The sequence below is a fragment of the Maylandia zebra genome, linkage group LG22, assembly GCF_041146795.1.
Source record: "Maylandia zebra isolate NMK-2024a linkage group LG22, Mzebra_GT3a, whole genome shotgun sequence".
NCBI classification, from domain to species: domain Eukaryota; kingdom Metazoa; phylum Chordata; class Actinopteri; order Cichliformes; family Cichlidae; genus Maylandia; species Maylandia zebra.
In genome coordinates, this window is record NC_135187.1 from 25,311,610 (window position 1) to 25,333,422 (window position 21,813).

At 39.3% G+C, this 21,813-nt stretch overlaps 1 protein-coding gene and 1 long non-coding RNA gene across 4 annotated transcripts; both read right to left on the reverse strand.

The window, feature by feature from the left end:
* Positions 1–1,746: 1,746 nt before the first annotated feature.
* Positions 1,747–10,565, reverse strand: LOC106674783 (glutathione S-transferase A). Of its 3 annotated transcripts, none has more exons than XM_076879125.1 (6): positions 10,294–10,565; positions 2,854–2,919; positions 2,651–2,756; positions 2,327–2,451; positions 2,162–2,250; positions 1,747–2,057 (listed from the first exon to the last, which is right to left on the reverse strand). In XM_076879125.1, the coding sequence occupies exons 1-6, from the start codon at positions 10,459–10,461 to the stop codon at positions 1,925–1,927; spliced, it is 687 nt and encodes a 228-aa protein (XP_076735240.1). In that variant the 5' UTR covers positions 10,462–10,565; the 3' UTR covers positions 1,747–1,924. The 3 variants fall into 3 exon arrangements, with proteins under 3 accessions (XP_076735240.1, XP_004547839.3, XP_014263450.2); XM_004547782.6 differs by lacking the exon at positions 10,294–10,565 and adding an exon at positions 3,630–3,851; XM_014407964.3 differs by lacking the exons at positions 1,747–2,057; positions 2,162–2,250; positions 2,327–2,451; positions 2,651–2,756; positions 2,854–2,919 and adding exons at positions 6,901–7,320; positions 7,425–7,513; positions 7,598–7,716; positions 9,172–9,277; positions 9,375–9,440 and having other exon boundaries at positions 10,294–10,559.
* An 892-nt stretch (positions 10,566–11,457) lies between these two features.
* On the reverse strand, positions 11,458–14,167 carry LOC143414564 (uncharacterized). The gene is made up of 4 exons (XR_013095197.1): positions 14,034–14,167; positions 13,011–13,159; positions 12,152–12,309; positions 11,458–12,074 (listed from the first exon to the last, which is right to left on the reverse strand). It is a non-coding gene; the product is annotated as an uncharacterized LOC143414564 (long non-coding RNA).
* Positions 14,168–21,813: the final 7,646 nt, after the last annotated feature.

The window sequence follows — 21,813 nt, forward strand, 5'->3', positions numbered from 1 at the left end:
AACTCACGTGATCATCTCTTAATATCTGTTGAAAACTCACGATGACTTAGCATGTCATGTACATGGAAACTGTCCAATGCATGTCTCTGATGCCACCTATGTAAAAGCAACCCCAGTTTCTCTGTGATGCTTCCTCACAAAACTCAGAGTAAATGTCCACCTGAGCAGTTCCAGAATCAGTGTGGCAGTGGAAAAAAACGCAATCACTCTCCACTACTCTAGGTCTGTTGTGGCTTCCAGATGATAATCTACCACAACAAAAGCACGTGGTTATCCTCCAACACACTCCTGCAAAGTATTATTTTCATGTTTTTAATGGGTTTGACATTATAATTAAAATTTTCTCCATAATAAGAACTTTTGCACAAGTCTTCTTTAGCACGTCATGTTTATTTATTTATTTTTTATTGGATCAAAATGCAAGATTGCGTAACACTGAACTACGTGATTTATGCAAAGTCATGACAACACATGCTTTCCTGTACTATTGTATGACTGAGGGGATGAGCCTGGATAGCTACTATACGACTAACTTTTGTTAAAATGCAAAATCATGCAAATGGTGCACTACTGAACTATCAGCCTAAAGAAATGGTAGCACAATGGATTTGATCAACTGTTGAACAGGAAAAGCCAGTTCTAGTCACGTAGCAGAATTCCTTTACTGTGGTGTGACTGGGAGGATGAAACTGGATAACTACATGGGTTACTATTGAAGTAACCTGAACATGGTTAGATCACAGATTGTCTATTAGGGTAACAAAAGCTGCTGTGATATTACATTAAGTGTGAGGAACTCCCAGCATGAATGTGTGACTGTCTTCATTGCTTCTGCTTGAATTTGTGCAAGTCTAGCATACAGTGTTTCCCGTAAGGGTGAGACCTTCCGTCATGCATCGGTACATTAGTGCTTGTTTCTCAGAACTGAAAATATTCAACATTTTCCATGTTTTAATTCTTGCTGTTTACATCGAGGTGTAAACATGCTGCACGTGGGTGAATGCAGGGAGCTAATAGAAAGAAACTGACAGAAGAAGTCAGGCTGTCCGGCTCAACATTGTGTTCCATAAGCATCTTAAGACTTTTGTTCATTTCAGAAAAACAGAGAAAGCTTTGCACTACACAAAGAGTACTGACAGTAAGAGTGCAATGCCTGAGAACGGATCAGTCAGCAGTTTCCTATATCTGTGATGCCCGAGATGTGAAAAGAGAAGCAGACACACCAAAACGGCTTCAAATATGCGCTACAGTTTTTTATAGAAGTTCATAGATTCACAATAAATCGACAGCTGTTAATGAAAAAAATCATTTAAATTATTTAAGGTGATAATTTATTTTGCCACTCTTTCCTACTTCCAATATTACAGTACATTTTAAAACTAGAAACAAGCTTCAGTCTATTCTCTGAAAGCAGCAACAATAAAGCCAGGAGGTGTAAAAAGAAGCAGTGATTTCTGGAAGTGATCCTGGGCCCACGCAATGATTTCCATGACAGAATCATGCCAGTTTTTAATGCATTGCCGCTTGAGGCAAAACATCCTATAATGATTTTTGGTCTGGGTGCTCGCACACAGAGCTTTCTCCAGATTCACTGAACCTTTTGATGACATAATGTGCTGTTTTTTAGGCTTTTTGTTCTCTCCTTCTTTTTAAGATACATGGTAACTTGTATGGAAGCACAAGAGTTACATTGTTTTAAATGTGAAAATCCTAATAAAAAAGAAATAACTCCACAAAACTAGTGAATGTTTTTGTTTCTTGGAAGGTTTTTTATTGACAGGATAGAAAAAGATGCAAAGTCATGACTTCTGCGGTGAAGTTAAACTGCTGTCAGAAAAAACGGAATACGTATGAGTTACCAAAAGCTGCAAGCAAAAAAACAAGAGCCGCTCTGTCATTATGCAGCATCATCTATGGATGAATATCAGATGTCTTTCAGTGTATCTAGCCTCTTGGGGTTCTCCAACCAATGAGGAGGCCAGCTGGCTTTGACACTGGGTCTCTCCTTCAGCAGATTGTAGTACTCTCCCAGTTTAGGATAACGCTCTGGAGACAACCTACGAATCAGAATTAAGAAGACTTTCAAGTCCCATGTCTACAGATCATCTTTCATTTTACTGATGAGACCACGTGGAAATGCAAACAGCCTCTGCGTGCTTACCCAAACCTGAAGAGTGTGCCAACTGTTGGAAAAACGACCACGTCTGCTAGCGTGAAAGACGGTCCTGCCAGGTAAGAGCCTGAGCCCAGCTTGGAAAAAGAAAATACAGTTGGAACAAATCAAAGCAGGCCGAGTCTGTCTGAGTTTGTGTGTTCATGCACATACCTTCTGCAGGTAACTCTCCCAGAGTCTGAGTTCACTGACCAGAGCTTCTTTGTTTCTCTTCAGAGCCGATTCATGTCTCTCACCTTCAGGGACAAACCAGTTGAAGGTGTAGTAGATAACAACGTCTAAAAAACAAAACATTAAAAGATGGCACATTCATCTGTTAGCAGGTTCACATGATGTGAGAATCTTTCCATTTTAAAACATAAGTTATCCAAAGAGGCATTATTTTGGAAGTTGATCCAAAGGTTTTCTGTGTAATAACTTAATTTTTTTCCTTGAAATTTCCTGAGAGACGAGGCTCAGAGGAATAATAACACTTACTGAGTTTCTCGTAGAATGTGAGACCCTCAAACATGCGCTGGTACATCAGAGCTTGTTCTGCTGGGCCATCTGGGATCAGTTTGGTTCCCTGGGATTTAAACTGGCTCTGCAAGACATTAGGAAAAGACACACATTTAACTGGTGCACATTTTGTGATGTTGCATTCAGTGTGAGTGAATATTTTGTCAAAATGACGTTCTCACCTCCAGGTAAAAACAGGCTGCGTAAGATTCATTGATGACATTGTCTCCATGTTTGAAAGTGGGAAGCTGAAAAATAAATAAAGAAATGAATAACAATAATCATAATAATGACAAGTTATAAAAGTGTGTTAGAGTCAATAAGCTGCTGTGCTGGATCAAACAGGAATCCTTAATAATAATTACAAGAACAAGTGAGATTACACACAACGTGTCACATATTCAGACACCAAACCTCACATTTCTGTGTTTTATTTAACGCTGTTCCCTAAACAAACTAAACCCAGTAACACATTTTTAAAAATGGGCCAGTCTGGCCATTCGATTAAACCTGCTCGTCAAGTTCAAACTGGTTCTTTGGCAGTACTGGAAATCATCATGGTACTTGTGGGCAGGGCGCTTCAACTCCAAGCTCTTATTCATTATTATATAACCAAGTGTGAGAAAAAGAAAGAAAAAGTTTGAAACCCAGCTGCAAACACAAGAGCTCAGTTATCTCTACACCCATATTCACTACGTGTCAGCTCACGATAAGTGCTCGTCCAATCAGGTGCTGCAAGGCGTCTCTTGGAGCGTCTTAAAAAATAAAAATAAAAAAAAGTCTACTTGAATAACGGAATCTTTTCCGCCAGAGCAACAACCCATATTTCAATGTTAATTAATGACCGTGATGTCGTCAAGGTTATTGTGCAATGTATTATGCAAAAGGATCAGATTCAAGGATATTCGTCAGTGTTGTGTTAGTAACAAGGGCTTGTTTGCAAAATAGCTCACCCTACCTGTCCCCTGGGATTTATATCTAACACTTCTTTGAACTTGTGCTCCAGTTTTTCTAAGGAGAACAATTTTTGGTTGTATCCTTGCAGGCTCTTCTCCTCCAGAGCGATCAGCACCCTCCAACAGGGAGGAGAGCCGCTTCCCCACAGCAGAGTCATGTCCTTGGCCATGGCTTTAACTTGAGATTCACGGCGTCACGCATAACACAACAGCACATTTGAACTTCTCTTAACAAGTGTGTCGCTGTCCAGCTTTTAAAAAAGCGCGTATTGCCACCTACTGGTTGGAGAAAGTAACTGCAATTGTCACGAATCCATTTGACTTTTTCGTAGGGTGCACTGCAGTGGTCACTTATACTTAGGAAGGTCATCCTTAGGAGACCCGGATGAACCTGCGTGGCGGCCATAATACGAGCTATACTTATTCTCTAAGGCAGGGATCTCAAACTTAACTGAGCTGTGGGCCACTGCTGGAGCTGTCACCTTGTTTGAGGGACACTTTAGTGTTCAAGTAGTACAACCCCCAAACAAACAAACAAGAAAACAATGCCAAATATTTACAAAAATGTAGTGTAGTGTTTGCTTTTCAAATTTTCAAAAATATTTTTTTTAAATATTGTATAACAAGACATAACTGCAGAAGTTTCTCACTCTTAACTACCTGAAGCCTTTCATTGAACCAAATAAACAAACTGGTACTCTCTATCGGGCCACACGCGTGGCAGCACTTCTGCTATAATTTTGTTTGTATTTAACAGAATAAAAATGCAGACATAAGTACACACATTAGTTTTTGACTGCTAGTGAAAACTCTTTTAGTGAAAACATTGCACTCAACAACAAACAAATCCTCCCTAACAAAAAAAGTAACTTTAGGGGCCAATTTGCATTATATTTCTTCACGTCAACATAAAAGGGGTGATGTGGGCTTAGTGGACTTTGGTGTATTAAACCTTTTTTAAGCATACTGTAAAAATCATTATGTAGTTTTAATAACAATTCATTACAATGTAAGCACTCACAAAGCTACTTTGTAAGATACTATAGCTCCCTCTTAAAGTTGTCAGTAAAACCTTCTTCCCAGGATTGCTTTTTGAACTCTCTGAGCTAACAAGCTAAAATAGGCTCATGCTGAGACATGAGATGGAAAAAATTCTTAATTTTATGTATTGATTACATGTTTTAAAATAGTAATCATCATCATCAGTAAAAGAAATAATTTTATGGTTTAAAGGTTCCAAATCAAAGAAACCATTGCCTCAAGTTATTTTAAGAGAAAACCCCCAAAATTGAGTAATGATGATGTAAATTTGGTTTCTTATTTGGAAATGTTCTTTTGCAGCAAAGATCTCAGACTGTTTTTAACACTGAATGTAGTCAGCTGTATGAAGCTGCATGAGATTTTCTCTGACAACACTAATCTGTCTGATGACAGATAAAAGATCTTCATTTGTATGATAAACTAGAAACTTTAATCTGAAATTATTTAACACTGTGTTAATGTTGCTAATGTTGTGTTAGCAGCTATAAAGTAATTGAGACTCATGCAATTCATACAAGACTAACCAGAGAGGATCATTTCACGTTGAAATATATAAAGTGATACAGGACTGAATATAACATCATTGTGTAAAAGTCCAGAGCCTCTGAGCTTCTAACATTACACAGAGCAAAGGTCACTATCATGAAGTCCTCTGAGGGAGCTGCTGGTGAAGATGGAGAGTCCTGCTTGTTCCCTGCGATGAGCTTACAGATGATGTTCCTGAAAGGACAGCTCAGCTGTGATGAAAGAAAGTTTCTCCAAACCTCTGAACCCCAGAATTCAGACCCATCCCTGTCCTGTCCTCACAGTAAATGTAGCTGTTTATAATAATGTGGGCTCAGGGGGCTCTGTGTTGCATGCCGTCACTGGTTCAAAGCAAAATAAAAAAAGAACACTTGTTATCACACTTTGTCTCTGCTTGTGTACCTTCTATATTTTGTTGTCGGTGATAAAACAATCATATTTGACAGGAGACACTCCCTGCCCCCCCCCCCCCCTCCATATTCAAATGTGGTCACCCTCTATCACAATATAATATATTTAAATATTACTAGAATGGAAAGTTATCTCAATATTTAATGTATAAGGCCAGTGAATAAAAGAGTTTAAGACAGAAGAAACGTTCCCAAATTGTTTTTTGCATATTTTATATTGCCTATAACATATTGAGTTTGTAGGTTTGTGGCTCGCTTTCAGCTATACAACGTACATCATGTACAGAGGAGAGAAGGGGGTCACAGCTCCTGCGACAGATGAAATGTAGACAAAATGCTCAAAGAATTCTGAATTGAAATCATCATCATTGTCACTTTGTCTTCTGTGGTTTTAAGGCGTTTTGTGCATTCCTTCTTTTTAAGAATGTGCCAGACTGGATTTGGCCACTCGTAGTTTAACACGGCACGGTGGTTAGCACCGTTGCCGCACAGCAAGAAGGTCCTGAGCTCAATTCCAACATCAGGCCGGGGTCTTTCAAATCAAATCACTTTTATTGTCACATCACATGTGCAGGTACATTGGTACAGCACATGCGAGTGAAATTCTTGTGTGCGAGCTTCACAAGCAACAGAGTTGTGCAAAATACAATAACATAAACAGGCAAAATATACGAATGGCTAAATCTGAAACTAATAAATATATGCACAATGTATAATAGTATATGCAAAAAAAAAATAAAAAAATTTCTGGATGTGTATACTAAATGTTTTTCTACGTGTGTGTATACACATATTTTACAAATTAAATAGTCAACAATAAATAAAATATATAAACTTTCTGTGTGGAGTTTGCATGTTCTCCCCGTGTTTGCGTGGGTTCCCTCCGGGTACTCCGGCTTCCTCCCACCGTCCAAAGACATGCAGCTTGTGGGGATAGGTTGATTGGATAATCCAAATTGTCACTAGGTGTGAATGTGAGAGCGAATGGTTGTCTGTCCCTGTGTGTTAGCCCTGTGACAGACTGGCGACCTGTCCAGGGTGTACCCCGCCTCTCGCCCTATGACAGCTGGGATAGGCTCCAGCGCCCCCCGCGACCCTGAAAAGGATAAGCGGAAGCGAATGGATGGATGGATAGTTTATCACAGCAAGTTCAGGAAAATGTCTAAAAAGCTCAAGAAATGGATCCAACAAAGAATAAAACATGAGGTGACTTTGTATGTGTATGGATTTTTTGTTACAAATGTGCAAGTCTTGAATCAGTGCTCAAACATACAAAAGAAAAACATCTCTACAAAGCTAATGCACATTTTTTTTATTGACAAGACAAAAAAAGATGCCAAATTGTGGAAAGGATGCATTATTGAACTATGCAAAGTCATGGAAACACAAAGCATTTGAGCTAGCTTTGAGCAGGGAAAACTAGTTCTTTACTTTACGATAGTGTGACTGAGTTATTCTGCTATTAGACAAAGCTGAACATGTATGAGTAACCAGAAACTGCTGTTAGGTATACACAGAATGCATAAGGGCAACAAAAGCTGCTCTGTCATTATGCAGCATCATGTTTACATCTGTGTATGAATATCAGATGTCTTTCAGTGTATCTTGGCCCTTGGGGTTCTCCAACCAATGAGGAGGCCAGCTGGCTTTGACACTGGGTCTCTCCTTCAGCAGATTGTAGTACTCTCCCAGTTTAGGATAACGCTCTGGAGACAACCTACGAATCAGAATTAAGAAGACTTTCAAGTCCCATGTCTACAGATCATCCTTCATTTTACTGATGAGACCACATGGAAATGCAAAAAGCCTCTGCGTGCTTACCCAAACCTGAAGAGAGTGCCAACTGTTGGAAAAACGACCACGTCTGCTAGCGTGAAAGACGGTCCTGCCAGGTAAGAGCCTGAGCCCAGCTTGAAAAAATAAAAAACAAAAATACAGTTGGAACAAATCAAAGCAGGCCGAGTCTGTCTGAGTTTGTGTGTTCATGCACATACCTTCTGCAGGTAACTCTCCCAGAGTTTGAGTTCAGTGACCAGAGCTTCTTTGTTCCTCTTCAGAGCCGATTCATGTCTCTCACCTTCAGGGACAAACCACTCATAGTAGATAACTGCATCTGAGAAAACACAAAACTTTATACGTAAAATATTAGCGTTACAGATGCAAAATGTTACCACTAGATGTCAGATTGCAACTGAAAACTGTTCTCGTACCCCTCCCAATTCAAGTGCATAATCGTCCCTATGGTGGCCGCTGTAGGACAAAAATACTTCAGTGAGCCGACAGAGATCATAATAATTACATTTAGACGGTTTCACATCAGAGCTACAGCACTGTTTCTAGTGCTGTTTGTGTAACAAAAGATTGTTGTGCACACTTGACTTTAACATATTCACATAATATCAGCACTTAGTGATAAATCTGGAAATTTAAAAAAAACATATGGTCAATGAAATACACTGCTCAAAAATTACAGGAACACTTTGAAAACACCTCAGTCTCAATGGGAAAAACATGCTTGATATCTACACTGATAGGGAGGAAAATGTGTCAGAAATTAAAATCACCAAGCTACAAAGGGCTGAATTCAAAGATGCCCTGAAAACCAAAGTGAAAACGACGATGTAGCAGGTTAGTCCATTTTACTGAAATGTCAAAGCAGCAACTCAAAATGGTGTGCAGAGGTGCTGAAATGGATTTAGGTCAGATGAGTGTGAGGGCAAGCTGATGTATCAATTCCTTGATCCTCCATGAACTCCCTGCATACTCTCATCATATGAGGCCGGGCACAGTTGTGCTTCTCTAGACCCTTTCCACGTCTGTTACACGTGCTCAGGGTGAACCTGCTCTCATCTGTGAAAAGCACAGAGCACCAGTGATGAACCTGCCAATTCTGCTAGTCTATGGCAAAAGCAAATCTGGCTCCATGGCGTCAGGCAGTGAGGACAGGGGCCACCCTCATGAAGTCAGTTTCTGATTGTTTAGTCAGACATTCATGCCAGTGTCCTGCTGGAGGTCATATTCAAGTTCTGGCAGTGTTCACCCTGTTCCTTCTTGCACAAAGGAGCAGATACTGGTCCTGTTGATGGGTTAAGGACCATCTACAGCCTTGTACAGGCCTCCTACAGCAACTTCCTGTCTCCTGGAATCTCCTCCATGCTCTTGAGATTGTGCTAGGAGACACAGCAAACCTTCTGTCAATGTTTTGCATTGATGTGCTATCCTGGAGGAGTTGGGCTACCTCTAGGGTCCAGGTATCAGCTCATACTAGCAGTAGTGATAATGACCCCAGCGAAATGCAAAACTAGTGAAAAAAAAACCAGTGAACAGTTAAATTCATCAACAGCAAAGCAGCTGAAACTGATTTAAAAAAAACCCTCTGCTACTAAACTGACCAGATCAATATCCTACAAGTGTAACTGACTTTATGCAATACTCTGATTAAAAATGGTTCCTTTAAAATTTGAGATATGCATTTTGCAGCATTCCTAAGTTCCTTGAGAGAATTGAGGCTCAAAGGAATAATTTATAAAAGGAGATATCAGGATTTGAAAATACAGATAACACTTACTGAGTTTCTCGTAGAATGTGAGACCCTCAAACATGCGCTGGTACATCAGAGCTTGTTCTGCTGGGCCATCTGGGATCAGTTTGGTTCCCTGGGATTTAAACTGGCTCTGCAAGACATTAGGAAAAGACACACATTTAACTGGGGCACATTTTGTGATGTTGCATTCAGTGTGAGTGAATATTTTGTCAAAATGACGTTCTCACCTCCAGGTAAAAACAGGCTGCGTAAGATTCATTGATGACATTGTCTCCATGTTTGAAAGTGGGAATCTGAAAAAGAAATTATAATAGTGTCAGCAAGAAAACTGTCATTAGGTACTGTATAACAGGTTTTAATGCTAAGGCTACTGGGTGTTATTTAGGTTAACCGTTTGTATATCAAACAAATACAATTAAAAAAAATTGATTACTTATTTTAACAGAACTTTACTGGGATAAAATAACACTCTGCAGTGTTTCCCGTATTTATGGTTAAAGGCCAGTTTCCAGTCTGAGATTTGGAAAGTGTAAAGATGTAAATTAAACTGCTTATTTTACTACACTTAGTCAGCTGCAGGTTATATTCAAGAGCCCATATTCAACGATACAACCCCTCATTTCTACATTTTATTTAACACTGTCCTGCTTTTGTGCTGTTCCCTAATAAATTCAATAAGACGCATTTAAAGTCTGATGGAAATGTGCTAGTATATGCTAGTCAAGTTCAAACTGGTTATCTTAAAGCTTTAATATGCATTTAAACATTTTAACCTAGTCGGTTTTTATGATAAATGAAGACAGCTACACGGTGCATTTCTCGCCTCAGATGCTTTCATAAACACATTTCCGTTAACTTTTCTCTAACGTAAACGAGCCGCCATGTTGGTGCAGTTCGGCTTCAAACTCGCGTGCTCATTTCTACACGTGTCAGCTCACGAGAAATGTTCGTCCAATCAGGTGCAGCAGGGCGTGTCCTGAAGTGTTTTCCTGCACATCTTTATCCGTTAACCGTTCTGCAGCACAAAAGCGCCGATATCAGCGTTTATAACCGTGACGTTAACGTGAGATTGTTATATAATATTATGGCGCAAAGTCAAGTGTTGTGTCAGTTATAAGGGGTGGTGTGCTAAAAGCTCCTCCCTACCTGTCCCCTGGGGTTTATATCTAACACTTCTTGGGACTTGTGCTCCATTTTATCGAAGGACAGCAGTTTTTGGTTGTAGCCCTGCAGGCTCTTCTCCTCCAGAGCGATCATCACCCTCCAACAGGGAGGAGAGCCGGTCCCCCACAGCAGAGTCATGTCCTTGGCCATGGCTTTAACTTGAGATTCACAGTTTGGACGGTCACTGAACTGGACGCACAAAGCAAATGCGCAGACGACAAACTCAACTTACTTTTCTTATGGTTTGTAGGAGGGGATGTCAAGCTTTTATAAGAGCGTGATTGCCATCTACTGGCTGGAAGAAAAAACTACAACTCTATCATCATCTTTCATTTGCCTTCTTCATATTTTTGATAGTCACCACTGAATGATTTGTTGAAATAATAATAATAATAATAATAATAATAATAATAATAATAATAATAAAATAGGTTTGTTTGTACCTTCTGCACTTTGTGTAGTCGATGACAAGATGGTAGTCACATTGTACACTTCCTCCCCCAAATATTCACATATGCTCTGCCTCTATCCCAATACAATATAGTATTATATAGTATTTTAGCATAATTAGAAAGGTGACTGACCTGAAATAAACAAGCTGTTTTTATGAAAAATAACTGATGGAAGCTGTGTCAACATTTAATGCTATAAAACTTAATTCTGTTCCCGAACATTACTTTAAGTCATTTTATTTGTAAGCAAATATATAAACAACAAGCATCAGCCCCGGTGATGTAAAACAAAAATTTAAGTTGGTTTTGAAGACAGTGGTCAGGTCCTGATGTGAAGCAGCAAGCAGGTCCAAAGTTCAGTGGCAGCTACACTCAGAAAAATAAAGGTGCCAACTGGAACCAAAAGTGGTTCTTTAGACTGATGCCATAGAAGAACCTTTTTTGGTGCCACAAAGAACCTTTCAAACAATGGTTCTTTGAAGAACCATTTCTTTCAGTGGTTCATTGAAGAACCATTAAAGGTGCCCCAAAGAACCATCAAGAAATGGTTCTTTGGGGCACCTTTAATGGTTTTTCAAAGAACCTTTTTAAAAAGGTCCTTCAAATGGTTCTTTAAAAAACCATTTTAAATCTTTCAAAATAAAATGCATCATAAATTGAATTTGAGTAGGGTAAAATAAATACGAGCACAGCATAGACATATATTAATGGTTTATTGTCATTTTGTAGTTACCAAAAGACAAAAAGGCATTTTAACCCTCAGCACAACATCACTACTAATACATGTCACATATTAGTGTTTTAAACAGTAATAATTAAATATATTTGCTATACTATAAATAAATATATATATAAATACTATAGCTACAGATAACACAACAAATAATACATGTATTGTTTAATTAATAAAACATCAGAAAGTGATAAAACACATTAGAAATAGCAACAGCTTCATAACAGACCAATAAATCAACACATTTTCATCAGCAGATGTTTGCATGTTCAGTAAAAATATTTCAACAAGTTTATGATTAAAATGATCAATGAACTTTAGCATTACACCATGTAATGTACGTTTCATGTTGTACTCATGGCCCTTTGTTAGTCCAGTTTAGGATAATGTCTCTGACGTATGTTTCATATCAAATATATGTCATATCAAAACAAGCCCACACCTGCAGTTGTTTCAGTTTTTGCACTGGTGTTTCCTGTCAGCTGGTCAACCTCACTCAGGCGGACATCCATATAAGCCAACCAAACGACAAGTTCCTCCCTTTGTGCTTCAAATCCCTCCCACTCTGAGACAAGGAGCTGAAAGAGAGAGAAAAGAGTCAATTATAAAGAAGAGAGAAAAGTGAAACCCTCCTCAGAAGGTCTGACTCGCATACCTGCAGTTGACCTGTGATGGACTCCAGTTTGGCGTTCACGTCATCCCTCGCCGATGCCAACAGCCGAGTCTGCAGGGTGCCCTGGAAGAGCTGAGTTAATGTTCGACTCCTCCTGGTCAGGCTCTCCAGCTGGATGATCCGAGGTCTCACCGCTGCCTCTGAACACAGAAACACAAATTGCATCTGAAGCAGGAGGTGCAGATTTTTTTTGCTATTCTTTTCTAAATCCAGGCTAGATCACGTGGAGGTATTTGGAAAACTTTTTTGGCCAGTGGACGACTGTTGTCTTGCAGAAAGTCAAATCAAACATATTCGATACACAATCAATTCACAAGAACACATTATAAAAAATAAGTCCAGTTCTTGCCTGATTTCAAGTGAAATCTGCATCAAAACAGGGTGACAGAAATAAAACGAGTGCACAAAGCCTCACTTTGTACAAGCCTGCTATTACAGTTCTCCTCTATGCAGACGACTTTCCTGTTTTCAAGGCACAACTTGGATCTGCTGTACAAATCTTATGGATACACACTAAATGAAACAATAGTGTGCATGACTCCAGATTCTGATCCCTCATCCTAATATGGTCCCAACATAGCAACAGCAATAAAGCAAATGTTGAGGCTTCAAAATACAAAGTCCATAAACCAATGGCTGACGTGGGTTTTATCATAAGGGTGATAAATATACAGATTTCAGTCTGTCTTAGAGATTTGATGTTCATTTACCTGCAGATGCACTATACGTACCTGCTCTGTGGTTTTTCACAACATTTTGCACATCACTATTTAATACAGGAAGTAGGTGAACTAAAACAAGTCATCTTTCTTTGTGAGAGGACCATATTAATGAAACAAACCTCAATGACATCATAGGGATCCCTAAAGATGCTCCTGCTGCTTTTCTTCCTCCTCATCCTAAGCTTCCTTCTCCTTGTCCTCGCCTTCCATCCAATTGTAATTCAACCTAATTGTGTTTCTCCCCCTCCTCTTCCTCATTTTGTTGGAGCTGTGAACACAATTAATGTGAATCTGGATTAATTTGTGCAAACAAGAAAAATCTACAGCTTTTTGGTCAGAGGTGCTCTTGTGATTTAAGCCGGGTAGAGTAGATTTATGTGTTGATGCTACCTGCTTCAGCTCTGGCTGCTGAGTGATATTTACACCCTGGCTGGATTACAAACTTTAACCATGTGCTGAACTTTGGCCCAGCGTTGATACCTCTTGTTAGTATAACGACCTCTTCTTAGCTTGTATGTATGATGGTGGATAAATGAAATATACAAAAAAATTAACTATATTACAAAAGAACATCTTGGAAACATCAAATGACCGGAGCATAACTTGTCAACTAGTCCGAAACTAAGTTATGCAGGAACAGTCAAAGACACACCTTCTCATGTCACATTTCTATTCATTTCTATATAATTCGATTAGACAATAAAGAGTTATCTAATCTAATTATTCATTCAAAACTCTTATGCATAGCTGCATTTTATACAGCTCATACAGAATTCAAAGTACAGGTTCATGTGAGTATTTAATGTATGGCTCAGATCTACAGAATTTCAGAGTTTCTAGAGCAGACACAGAGCTCACGCCACAACAGGCTTCAGGCGCCATTTTAGTGACTTTAACAATATATTACATTTTAATTTCGGTCTAGCTGACATTAGGTTATGTACGCAGCACGCAATTGAACCACATATTTTAGAAGCCAAAGGTTCAAATTAGCTGGGAGCAGCTTCACTTAATTATAACAGTGGTTTGACGTCAACGGCTAACGTATCTAGCTAATCGCTACTGTTAGCACATTAACAGCAAGCTACAATGACGAGTAACAAAAACAAAACAGTAATAAGGTTTTAATGAAAATGTTTTACCTTTTCTAACAGTCCCAGAATCCACAGCTTCAAAGTCCAGCAGGTACTGAAGACTGTTATCCGCCTCGCTGTCACCGTCCGTGAGTTTTTTTCCCGAAAGGTCAAGGCCCGCCGCTCGCACACTCTGTCTGCGCATGCGCATCCCAACGACTGACCCCTCCGTCCGCTCCCGGGAGGTTATAGTATGACGTGTTCTGACGTCACTCTCTCTCTCCCTGTCATTTATTTGGCTCGAAACACATATTAACAAATTGCTCAGTGATGAACAACTACTCAGATCATTTACCTAAGCAGTGCGCTTTGTCAAAACGAAGTGTGTGTTCATTACACTGACATTCTGTTCTGCAGTTGTTATTTACTTGTATTTTATAATTTGACTTTACATACTGCTAGGTGGTTTGTAAAGTTTACAATAACTAGTATTATCATTATGCTATATTTTCAAAAATATATAATAATCTCAAAAGTAATGCCTTGGAGTAGAAAATAGTAATGCTTTATTAAAATTTAAAACTAAAGTACAGTACTTGAATGTGTGTATTGTGTCTACTGTTTGCAAATATTTCTAACTTTTATTTGAATATTCAGTTTCCTACCATCTTCTCTTAAAGGGTAATTGCCAGGTATCCCGCCCTCCCCCTTCGCACACACATGCACACAAAGAAAACACACAGTATAATTAACAGCCTCATTATAGTGAATAAATATTTATGCCATTTACACCATCAAACTTAGATTGCTAAGGATGAAGAACCTTTTGTTCTTTAAAGAACCATTTGTAATAGCTGAAGAACCATCCACAAAATAAAAAGGTTCTTTGACGTATGATGGTTCTTTAAAGAACCATGAAGACATCTGAAGAACCATTTAAGAACCATAATTTTTCTGAGTGTACAGCAAAGGCCCGATCTCAGGTATATGCAGAAGCATCTGGTCAGATGACCTCAGTGATATTTTGGGAGAGTGTGTAGTTAAAAGATCAAGAAGGTTGAGATGATGATGTATTCGATGACTCAGAAACAATAAATAGTCATAAAAAAATGTAAATCACCTCTTAAACACATCAAAAAAGCCAAAGCAATGGGACTATGGTCTGGTGACTGGCAAAAAAAAAAATCCAAAAACATAGCAAAGCCTGGCCGATGCCAAAATAAAGCCTATTTTAGTAGTCAACCCTGGATAAAATACAAACATGAAATACTTTCTCAAAGCCAGCAAAAAAGAGAAAGGGCTTAGCATTTGTAAGGAACCTCAGTTTGAAGAAACTAGCTCTGATTTGTTTATCAACAGCTTTATTAACAGCTTTTATTTGTTTATCAAACTTGAAGCTTCCACCTTTAGAGGAGGGTCAGGAGGCCCGAATACTACCACTTGTGTTTTTTGCTCATTCAGGTTTCAAAATGATTATTTATTTAATTTTGAGAGGGAGATAGATCAATGAGTCATCAGCATAACAGTGAAATGAAATTTCATATTCTTTGAAAATTGATCTTAATGAGAGAATATAAAGGGAATTAAGTCATCCTAGAAATGACCCTTCCAGGACCCTACGTGTCAGTGAAGGAGGTGACGATGAAAACCACCCAACGTCATGGAAAGATTTCTCCTCAAACTACAAAAAGGTCATATTGCCACCCACTACATGGGACAAGGACCCATGACTAAAGTGCTGTATCAAAGCTTTACCTCTTATAACGTGATTTGCTGCTGCTGTGGTCAAGTTTTAAGAATAAAAAAATTAATAAAAAGAAAATCTCGCGAAAAATTAAGTTTACAATAAGCAAGCTGTTAAAATAAAAAAAACGGCCATAAAACGAGCTGTTCTAATCCCTCAACATGTTTGTGCTCTCTGCTCGTATTACCTTCATATTAAATCATTTTTTGGATTTTTTTCTTTTTTTTTTTGCCTGTCCCGTTTGGATCTTTAGCCATCAGAATTGTTTTCTGAAGGCCAAGAAAGATGCCAAGTGGATTTACTTTACCAAGTGGATCATCATGGCCTTGCCATATTGGTCCATTTGATTGACCTTTATTATAATTATGTATTTATTTGATTTGATTTTAGGTTGTTACAGACGGGACAGACATGACTGGGGGATAGGACAGGGAGAAAGAATGAAAGAAAGAGAGGGAGAGGAAGAAAAAACAGGGGAGAAGAGATGGTGAGAAAGGGAGGAATAAGAAAAAAAAGAAAAGCAAACAAAACACCTGGATCACCTGTATGGAGATAATTTAAAAAAACAGAAGAGAAAACAAACAAAAAAGAGCAACATAACAAATACAACACCATCGCAATAAACTAGCTAACAGTAGATACTAAATATTAATTATTGTGCAGCACGTAAGATCGACAGCACACAGTGTGCTTTGAGGTAGGAGCCAAAAAGGGTGTAGTTTGTGTGTGTGAGCACCCGTGTGTACACCTGTGACCATGAGCGCGCTTGTATTCAAAAGGTTCCTTCATGTGATGATCTGCTAGAGGGTGTGGGGAGCCATAGCCCCGTCCTCCAGGGCATGAAGAGACATCCAGACATCCAGAGACCCTCAGAGCACGAGAGACCAAGGAAGACCAACGGAGGGAAAAGAGCTGAGGAGAGCCCCAGATGAGGGGTCACTCAACAGCCGCGGAGCAGAAGCCAGGGGGGGTTGCAGTGACGGCAGCCAGCTGTGCCAGAGTGACCGAGCCCCAGGCCCAGAGGCCGAGGGCACCCCACTCCCCGAAGGGGCCCAAGCTAGCCCCAGGCTCCAGGCCCCGACAAGCAGCCACCAGGAGTGAGCTGGTGAGTACCTGAACGCCCATCCCCGGACACCAAGAACCACCAATGCACTGATGTCTGAGGGCATCTGCCACTGGCAGGGGGAGTGGTGGGGGAATGCCTCCCCTGCACCCTGGTGACACACTTTCACCTCAAGGCCCTGCATGCGTGGGTCATTGTGGTGGAGCGGGAAGAGGGAGGCAGCTAGAGATGGGGAGGGAAGGAAGGGAGGAGCAAGTGGCAAGTGGTTTTAGCCATCCAGAGATAAATTGAAGCCTGTTGGCTAAGAAGTAGTGCTGAAAGTTAGGTAGATCTAATCCTCCTTTATCGTTGGTCTTTTGTAGTGTTTTTAAGCTTATACGTGGGGGTTTATCTTTCCAAAGGAATTTAGACATATATGAATCTAGAGATCTGAACCAATCTTGTGGCGGTTTCGTTGGGATCATTGAGAATAAATAATTTATTTTTGGTAAGACCATCATTTTTATAGCGGCAACCCTTCCCATGAGTGATATGGGTAGACATTTCCATCTAGCCAGATCACCTTCTACTTTCTTTAAAAGTGGGATATGGTTTAATTTAGTTAGATCTGCAAGCTTGGGAGAAACATTAATACCTAAATATTTTATATTTCCAGATTGCAGGGGAGTAGAAGAATAATTATGGAAGCAGCAATTAATCGGAAGGACTGTAGATTTTAACCAGTTAATTGAGTAATCTGATATTCTTGCAAAAGGGTTTATCAATGCAATTACCCCAGAGGGATTGGTTTGTGAGTTTTGGAGAAAAAGTAACATGTTCTTGCATTTTTTGATTTTTAAAGAATTTAGTTTAACATTGCACTCAACAACAAACAAATCCTCCCTAACAAAAAAAGTAACTTCAATGCCAATTTGCATTATATTTCTTCATGTCAACATAGAAGCGGTGATGTGGGCTTAGTGGACTTTTTAATAACAATTCATTACAATGTAAGCACTTACAAAGCTACTTTGTAAGATACCATAGCTCCCTCTTAAAGTTGTCAGTAAAACCTTCTTCCCAGGATTGCTTTTTTGTAACTCTCTCAGCTAACAAGCTAAAATAGGTTCATGCTGAGACATGAGATGGAAAAATTCCTTAATTTTATGTATTGATTACATGTTTTAACAATATCACTCTAGTAATTGAAATATCACTTTTGTGTCATTTAGTTAATTGGAACCCCAATTTGTTTATGCAAAAATATGAATAATCACTGCTGCAGATTAAAAGGAATACTTATATGGTTTAAAGGTTCTAAATCAAAGAAACCATTGCCTCAAGTTATTATAAGAGAAAACCCCGAAAATTAGAGAATCCCCTGTGAGCAAGCACTTGGCGACAGTGGGAAGGAAAAACTCTTAACAGGAAGAAACCTCAGACAGAACCAGGCTCAGGGAGGGCTTCAGCCATCTGCCGTGGCTGGTTGGGATGTCTCTTTCACAACTGAGGAATGATGATGTAAATTTGGTTTCTTATTTGGAATTGTTCTTTTGCAGCAAAGGTGCCAAACAGTTAAATTCTTTACACTCAGGAGCATAAATAGTTTGCTGTTTAAGAAAGCTGCTGATCTCAGACTGTTTTTAACACTGAATGTAGTCAGCTGTATGAAGCTGCATGAAGAGGGCATGAGACAACATTAACAAAAAAAGTAACAGATAAAAGGTCTTCATTTGTATGCTGAACCAAAAACTTTAATCTGGAATTATTTAACACTGTGTTAACATTGCTAATGTTGTGTTAGCAGCCATGAAGTAATTAAGACTCATTCATACAAGACTAACCAGAGAGGATCATTTCAAATTGAAATATATAACATGATACAGGACTGAATATAACATCATTGTGTAAAAGTCCAGAGCCTCTGAGGTTCTAACATTGCACAAAGCAAAGGTCACAATCATGAAGTCCGGGGGTTGTTCATCTTCTGGGGTGGAGCTGTAAAGATTTCCCTCTGAGGGAGCTGCTGGTGAAGATGGAGAGTCCTGCTTGTTCCCTGCGATGAGCTTACAGATGATGTTCCTGAAAGGACAGCTCAGCTGTGATGAAAGAGAGAAAGTTTCTCCAAACCTCTGAACCCCAGAATTCAGATCCATCCCTGTCCTGATGATCTCAATGTTTTTTTTCTACCAAGAGTAAATGTAGCTGTTTATAATAATGTGGACTCAGGGGGCCACCGTGTTGCATACCATCACAGGTTCAAAGCAAATACAGAAGGACACTTCTGTTATCACACTTTGTTTGCTTGTGTACCATCGATGTTGTTGGTGATAAGACATATTTGATATTTGACAAGCAACCCCCCCTCCATATTCAAATATGGTCACCCTCTATGTCAATATAAAATATTTAGACATTAGTATAATTACAGTGGTTTTCATTAAGGATAACTGATGGAAGGTTATCACAACATTTAATGTATAAGGCCAGTGAGTAAAAAGAACATTTACAACAGAAGAAATGTTCCCAGTTTTTTTTTTCTTCCTATTTTATATTGCCTATTACTGACTTCAAAGGTCTGTGGCTCGCCTTCAGCTATACCACGCACAACATGTACAGAGAAGGGGGTCACAGCTCCGGCAACGGATGAAATGTAGACAAAATACTCAAAGAATTCTGAATTGAAATCATCATCATTGTCACTTTGTCTTCTGTGGTTTTCAGACTTTTGTGCATTCCTTCTTTTTAAGAATGTGCCAGACTGGATTTGGCCACTCGTAGTTTAACACAGGAAGTTCAGGAAAATGTCTGAAAAGCTCAGGAAATGGATCCAACAAAGAATAAAACATGAGGTGATGTTACGACCTGGCTCAAAGGAGGCAACAAAAAAAAAAAAAAAAAAAAAAAAGATGAATACCAGAGTGTTAGTGAGAAGAGGTTGTTTTTTTTTTCCTTAAAATGGAATGCCTGGTTGGCTAAAATGGCTGGTGCCACCAAGGCAAAGACAAGTGATCTCCCTAGAAGCTTGCCTCAGGTATGCTTTTATCCACACCTGACTAGGTGTGGCCAATTAGCACCAGCTGAAAACATTGAGATTAGGGGCTGCAGAGGGACGTAACACATCCTCCCTCAAAAGGGTTCCTCTAGGACCCCTAAATTTATTAAAAGCCCCTCTGAAGCCTTCAGGTCCTTGACCCACAAACCTGAAATAAAAGTAAAAGCTAACAGAAGCACAGTGTTCACATTATAGTTGGCATCTTTAAGCATGGATGCCCCTGCATGAGGATTTGAAGTTGCCACACTGAACACACAAAAAGGAACATGTGACCAACACAAAGGAGCACAACAGTCAAACCCAAAATGATTACCTGACCTGCTACAACACAAGACCAAAAGTAGCAACCAGAGATGGGCAGTAACGCGTTACTGTAATCAGATTACTTTTTTCAAGTAACGAGTAAAGGGATTACTATTGCAAAACGGTAATTAGATTACCGTTACTTTCCCGTAGGAACACTGCGTTACTAAAACTGTGATTTTTTGCAAGAATGTCTCACGACAGTGACGTAAGCGAGTGCGCCGTTGGTGACAACAGCTGTGTGCAGATCAACAGTGGATCATATATCGAGTGCAGGAGAGAGTATGAGCGTGCAGCGTTTAAAGCGTGGAAGTACTGACCTTACTTTGAGTTTGATTCCATAAAAAGTGACAAAAACATTAGCGTCCATCGTGCGTGGGAAGAAAACTTCTTTTTACAGCGATAAAACCCCTAAACTTCCAAGCAAGCACCGAGTGCGCAACGACGTAATGGGAAACTCACAGAGAAACTCGCAGATTCTTCAACTGACCGCGGCACACCTGCACCAGGGTAAACCTCCGCCTACCTCAGTCCTGCTTTACAGGTGAAAATAGAGCAACAGGACCGCTGAGTCTTTGACTTTATTGATTTTCTGCTGTGTTTTACTTTCATCTATTTGAAAAAGAGTGAGTGTAAACACAAAAAATATTTTATTTTATGTGCTGGAATGTGCAGAAAATAGCTTTAAATATTAAACTAATTTATTCAAGTCAGAGAATGTTGCATATAATTAAATTTTTGCTTGATGCATAAAGTTAAAAGATTAAAACTGATAAAACAAGTTTTAAAAAGATACTTTTCCATTTGATTACATTTTGTATGATGAATTATGCAGAAAAAGTAGAATTGGGCTGAAAGATCTATCACTTTATCACCTATTCAGGTTGTAAATCATGTTTTTAAAAAGTAACTAAGTAATTAATTACTTTTGAAAATAAGTAATCAGTAAAGTAACGGGATTACTTTTTTGGGGAAGTAATCAGTAATTAGTTACTGATTACTTTTTTCAAGTAACTTGACCAACACTGGTAGCAACAAATAATCACAACCAATTGATCGGTTGTCTCCACCACACATACAAGTGGCCTCATACCACAACAAGTTACTTTAATCCACAAGGTTCAGTAAAGCAAGCATACTAGTGACCAACCACAAAATGGAGAGCTATGGCCACACAATGATCACATCAAGGGTGGCTCAGCACCCCACAGTGTTATTGCCATCACCTGGCCAACAACACTCACAAGTGATCCAACAAAAGTAGCTATATTCCCCACAACACTAAAGGTCACAGCACAAAACACTCACCTCATGAGGATCTCATTAGCATCCATCAACACTGACATTAGATGCACACACAGTGTACACACTACGCCAACTTAAAAATGCCCTACCTGCCTCAGCTGCAGACCATAATTAATGGTCTCAAACCTCTTGCCAAGTTTGGTGCCACTGGTTTACTATGTGCAACTCCCAGCCTAAAATGCTTTAAAAAAAATAAAATAAAAATAAAACTTTACCCGTCTAGTCTTCAGTGGTGCACCGGGCTCAAGGCAACTTTAAACGCAAACTCAAGGGTAGGCAGCAGACCGGGGTACAGTCTCCCACCAAACCCTGAAGCGTACCCCCACCCAGGATAACCACCAAACACAATAAACTAAAACAACAAAGCAAAATAACAAACAAGTGCTTTGATGGAAGGGCA